At 44.8% G+C, this 5905-nt stretch overlaps 1 protein-coding gene across 1 annotated transcript; it reads right to left on the reverse strand.

Moving 5' to 3' along the window:
• Window positions 1-2953: 2953 nt before the first annotated feature.
• Window positions 2954-3598, reverse strand: MSGN1 (mesogenin 1). Its single transcript, XM_047782827.1, has one exon. The coding sequence runs from the start codon at window positions 3596-3598 to the stop codon at window positions 2954-2956; it is 645 nt and encodes a 214-aa protein (XP_047638783.1).
• Window positions 3599-5905: the final 2307 nt, after the last annotated feature.

Below are 5905 nucleotides of genomic sequence, written 5' to 3' on the forward strand. Positions count from 1 at the left end.
TAAAGCTTGAGCCTGAGAAAATCAAGCATTTTCATGGTGGTCTAGACCCAGCGCTTTCACCACTGCCGCCCCAGTTCAATCTCAAATCTGGGAACTGAGATCCCACATCAAGCCACAGCTCATGGAGGCAAAAAAAAAAAAAGTAACAAAAAAAATCAAAAGCCAAGAGCATGTAGGTTCCACCCTTTTTAAAATGACCGAGGAAATAACAATTAACCTAAATGCTGATCAAAGGCTGAACTTTTCCCATATTATAATCTTCTAGTGCTCTCCTGCAACACATGAAACACCACACACACACACACACACACACACACACACACACACATACACACACACACACAGAGGAACAAATACATGTGTGCGTGCATACACATACACTCCCGCATGTACACCTGTACGTGTACACGGTAGACTCTCTGGAAGAAAATCTTGACCTTGTTCAACATTTTCTAGTTTCCTCTCTAAAGCATCAATGACAAACTCAACTATAACTAAAAAAAAAAAAAATTTTAACAGTTTATGAGAAGCAGATGAAGATTTACATACATAGGATGACATTTTAGCAACGGTGCCCCATCACCACCCACCACAACCCAATGACAAGTTATACGTGTTCTGCAGTTAGAAAAACACCCATCAGAAATAAAGTTAGATCCCTTCTCAGCACTCTGTATATTAAGGATCCACATATAAATAGCTATTAAAATATTTGAAAAATATCAGAACACTTGGACAGACTTGGAACTGGAAGAAGTCAAGCAAAGGGAAGAAACACAACAGCCATTAAAAAAGAGAGAAGAAATTTGATCATATAAAAGTGAAAAGCTTCAAAGAACAAAAGATGCGAGAACCCGGAATCATAAATATAAGATACCATAAACAAGGAAGATAGATTGGAAGGAAAATTTTACCACAGGTACCACGCATAAAGAACGCTCCCAAATTATTACCAAGAAGATAACTAACCCAACAGAAAAATGGCAAGGAATATATAGAGGCAAGTTTTAGAAGAGAAACCAAAATGAACAATGGCCACATAAAATTTTAAAAGATGGGCCATCTCACAGCGCATACAGGGAAATTAAAATAACACAAAAACAGAATCATCATTAAAAATTTCAAGAAGATGGATAATATTCACTGGCAATGTGGACCGGCTTACTCTGTTCCATAATCTTGGGGAGTATAAATACAAACTTTTATAAAAGTCACCCAACAGTATTTATCTAAATTCAAAATATGCACACAATTTTGATTCAGGAATCCTACTTCTGAGAAATTTTCAGGCTAATGAAAATATCAGTAGATAAACCTAGTCATCTATAATGTTTGTTACAATATTTGGGGGGGGGGGTAATAAAAAACTGAAAACAATGTAAATATTCAAAAGGTCATTCGTTAAACTAATTACGCTTAGCATAGCCTACCTGGACAGCTTTCCACTGTAACTTCTACATGTGTAACATAGAGCACATCTGTGCCTCAATTTCCTCATGTATAAAATGAAGTTAATTATGGTACTTACATCATGGATTTGTGTTACATTGGAAGGGCTTTTACTATATACTGCTCAGATAAAAAAACAAAAGCAAGTACAGAATTCAAGACATTCTTTTAAAATGTTTAGACACCTATATCTATTTGTATATGGTTGTATCAGCAAAGGAAAAAGTGAAGCTATACATTACATTATGAACACCATTTAATGCCTTTGTTATTTATTATTAAAAAGAAGAAAAATCACCAAAGGGGGGTGGAATGACAGGAGAGGTCAACAGAGGATTCACTGAAAAACAAATGGAAATGGTTAATAACCATTGGGAGAAACATTCAGCCTTCGAAAATCCTACAGTTTTTTGAGAAACTTCTTAATTCAAAGTCCCCATTTCAATGGCCTGTGCCAGCAAATTAGCTGAGCTGAGGGTGCTACGGTCCCCCACCCTAAGATGAGGTGGGGGAAGGGGGGAAATGTCCTCATAGGGGTGCTTGTGGGGTGATTCGGGGGTGGCAAAGAGGGGGAGAAGTTACAGATAAAGAAATAAATGCCTTTGGATGGGTTAGAGATAGACTTGGGTTCTGATCCTGACCCTTTTCGTTTATCCCTAGGAACAAACTAGTCTCTTACTCTTTTTTGAGTCAATCTCTTCATTTGAGAAATGAGGAAGTGAAGGGCTTCAATGAGGTCATATTCATATCCGGCCTGGCACCAGAAGTGCCTCCCCGCCCGCCCAGCTCTGTTCAGGCCCAGGCTGCGGTGCTGGGTCTTCTTCCTCTTCCTCCTCCTCCCAACCCCCTCATTCTCTGCTCACCCCCCTCCCCAGCACTTTTTCTTCCCTTAAGAGAGGAAGGGCTGCCCTTTGGCCTATCCACTCTGTCTTAATGTAGCCTGTCTGTGGACTTTCTCTTTACTCTGTTACTAATTTCTTCTGCATTTGAGTGAACTGGTCCCTGCAAAAGTAACAGCCTGATTTTAGCCAAACATGCGCGCGCGCGTGCGCACCCACACACACAAGCACACAGAAACGATGAAATAGGAGCACTATAAGCCTTTACTCGACGCTAATCTTTCTAAATAAGAATCCAGGTGTCACCCTGAATCCTGCACAAACTACAGGATTGGTTAGTAACTGAAACAAAGCTCCCCACACCAAAACGCCAGGAGAAGATGAACTCTAACAATGCTACGTGATTGAAAAAATGCATTTAACATCATTGACCCTTTCCAAGATCTTGAACAGACAGGAAAGAGCAAGGCAATCGGTCTCTTTGCAAAGCGCAAGTCTCTGGAGAAACTGGTGGGGAAACCGGAAGCAAAATACCTGCCTGTCAGGCAGAGCCGTGCTCTGGTGGTTCCAGCAAGTCCAGTGGGAATTCCTCAGAATTTTTCAGACACCAAGGTCACTATATAAGAACCACTATCTGCTATGGTTCCATGAGCCAGTCCAGGTCTTTAAATTTCCTCTGCCCCACCCAGGGGGCTGGAGTGGTGAGTCCCTGGGTGCCTGGGCTGTGCTCGGGCACTCTGGGGCCGAGGCTCCCGTCCGCTGTTGAGAAGGTCTGTGAGTTCCCCGATGTACTTGATGGTGTACTTCAGCGTCTGGATCTTGGTGAGCGGCTGGCCCCTCTGGCTGTAGACAGGTGGCAGGTAGTTCCGGAGGGTGTGCAGGGCATCTGCCAAGGTCCTCATCCGGAGCTTCTCCCTCTCGCTGGCCTTCCGCCTCCGCTGGACAGACATCCTGACTTTGGTGCCCTTCTGGGCCTTGGCACCACCAGCGCCCTGCAGGTAGGCAGGCTGGAAAGCTAACATATTATAGTCTACCTCCACCAGGCCCCCTGTCCCAAGGCCGCCGCAGTCATCGCCGCCCCCGCTGTCGGCACCTCCATGCCCACAGGGGAGCCGCGCCACAGCCGGACAGGGAGACGACGAATAGGACTCCAGCGATGGGGATGGAGAGAGGCTCTGGGTGGGAGAGGCCTGGTTCAGCTCGAAGGGACCCGCCCTGTCTTTCCAGTCCCAGGAGGACAGCAGGCCAGGGCTGTCGGAGGAGCCCAAGCCATCCTCCAGGCTGAGGAAAGTCTCACGCAGGTTGGCCATGCCTGCGACACAGCTGCAAAGAGACGGACTCCCTGGCAAGTGAGAAGGAAAGTTCTGCCGCCAGAGCCAGGGCCGAGCTCTCTTTTATGACGCTGGGGGAGAAGTGATGAAGTGGGAAAGAGGGCCGGGTGGGGGGAGTTCAAAGGAGAAACCAAGGACCGAGATGGAAAATGAACTCTCCAGGTGTCACTTTCTCCTCATTGATAATTAGCATCTCCCAGCTAAAATGTCTTTAAACAGAAAGGCCTCCGAGAGAAGAAAAAAGGAATTATCTTGTTGTAACTAAACCAATTAAGGCTGCATAACTAGACTTAGCATCGTCCTGTGGACCTCATTAATGAGGGAGCCAAAAAAAACAAACCTGGGGCCATCTCCAGCAAGGAGGTGGTGGCGAGGGGCCTGGAGGAGAGAAGCAGAACACCCCAGAGGGGCCACAGCCACCTTGATATTTCAGGGCAGATGGGGTGCACTGTTGGAGAAGCAGTGTGGGCTGGGGTAAAATAACCCCTCTGAGCTTGGATTCTTCTATTTGTCAAATGCAGGCAATAGCTCTTACTTCACATGCCTGTCGAGAAGAAGGCACACAGTGGATGCCAGTTGCCTTCTTTCCTTCCTTTTTGGCAAATTTCCTGGGGTTTTGCAGAGGGCAGACGAGCCCCCCCGGCATGCCTACCCTCAGAATGGCGAAGGCCAGCGACGACACCAGTAAACCCAGAGCCTGGATGAGCAGGAAATATCCTTCAAGAAGCTTAAAGCCCTTGCTTGCCCTGAGCAGTCTGGGATTCCCCACAGCAAACAGACACCAAGAGACAGAAAGCCCCCTTAAGGCAAAGAGTTTGCAGTGTACCTGGCCCATTGTGGTAGCTCTCTGAAGGTCTTTTTAAAAATCCAGTTCCAGAGTCACACCTCGTTTTTTGAAATGTATAAAGGAAGTGTGAAATTAACTAGGGACACAGTTTTCCCCACCGCAGCTCCAAATGCCTCTGAATGTGTTAAGCTGGATGGGGCTGTGAATTTGCTTCACTTCCTAATGCCTTGGCAGACAGACCCTGTGCTTTGGAAAAGGGGTCTCAGAGTCCCCATTTGTTCCACGGACGCAACTTATTCCCCACGCAATGAATCCTACAAATTACTATGAACATCAGAATCACAGTGAGTTATATTTCATATGAATGGGTCCTTTAATATGGTTATTTAAGTCCATTTGCAATTATTGAAGAGATGTTGATGGTATAATTAGAACACTTATGGTATGTTTTAATTAGTTTGCCTTGGTGGGGGGAATTTAGGCAGGTAATATGCGGAAGAATGCTCTTAATTTGCCATTTACTAAAGGACCCAAAGCCATATCTTGAAGAATAATAGCGTTAATGAAACATAATGTATGTAATAAATGGCTTCCCTTTCCCTTCTTCTCTTTCTCTTCCTTCAACTCTTACTGAAAAGCATAAAATCCATTGATTCTATTCTAGGAAATTTACATATTCTAGAACTTTTTTTTTTTTTTTTTTTTTTTAGGGCTGAACCCATGGCATATGGAAGTTCCCAGGCTAGGGGTCGAATGGGAGTTGTAGCCACTGGCCACAGCCACAGCCACAGCAACACTGGATCCAAGCCATGTCTGTGACCGACACGATAGCTCATAGCAATGCTGGATCCTTAACCCACTGAGCAGGACCAGGGATCAAACCCCCATCCTCATGGATACTAGTTGGGTTTGTTTCCACAGCGCCACAATGGGAACACCCTAAAACTAATTTTTATTTAAAAAAAAAAAAAAAACCTCCACTTTGCAGATAAAAATACTGAAGCTCTAAGAGGTTAAGAGACTCAAATTTCTCTCGTAGGAAGTGGTAGAACCAGTAGGAAGTAGCTGGCCCAGGATCCCTTGTAAGACCCCAAAGCCCACCTTTAAAAATTTTTTTTTTCTCTATTTCAGTTATTTTTGGTAGAGACTGGTGACCTGGACATAACTCAGAAAGAAGGGGACTCTCAGGAGACCTGAAGTGGCTCTAGTGGCTACCGTCATAGTAGGCGTTCAGGCCTTATATTCCAAACTTCATTTTTCCATGTACCACTACTTCTGCTTTAAGATTCCATAAACATTTTTCCCTCTTTGAAGCTTCTTCCTAAAATTGCTGATTTTTTGGGAGGGGCAGGGGGTTGCGGTACCCATGGCATATACACCCAGACCAAGGATCAAACCCACACCACAGCAGCAACCCAAGTTGCTGCAGTGACAACACCAGACCCTTAACCTGCTGCACCACAAGAAAACTCCAAAAATTGCCGATTTCTTAAAACTCC

The sequence above is a fragment of the Phacochoerus africanus genome, chromosome 5, assembly GCF_016906955.1.
Source record: "Phacochoerus africanus isolate WHEZ1 chromosome 5, ROS_Pafr_v1, whole genome shotgun sequence".
Lineage (NCBI taxonomy): Eukaryota > Metazoa > Chordata > Mammalia > Artiodactyla > Suidae > Phacochoerus > Phacochoerus africanus.

Bases quoted from the DNA above. Each gene is read 5' to 3' on its own strand.
- MSGN1 (XM_047782827.1), bottom strand. From the start codon at position 3,598: ATGGCCAACCTGCGTGAGACTTTCCTCAGCCTGGAGGATGGCTTGGGC.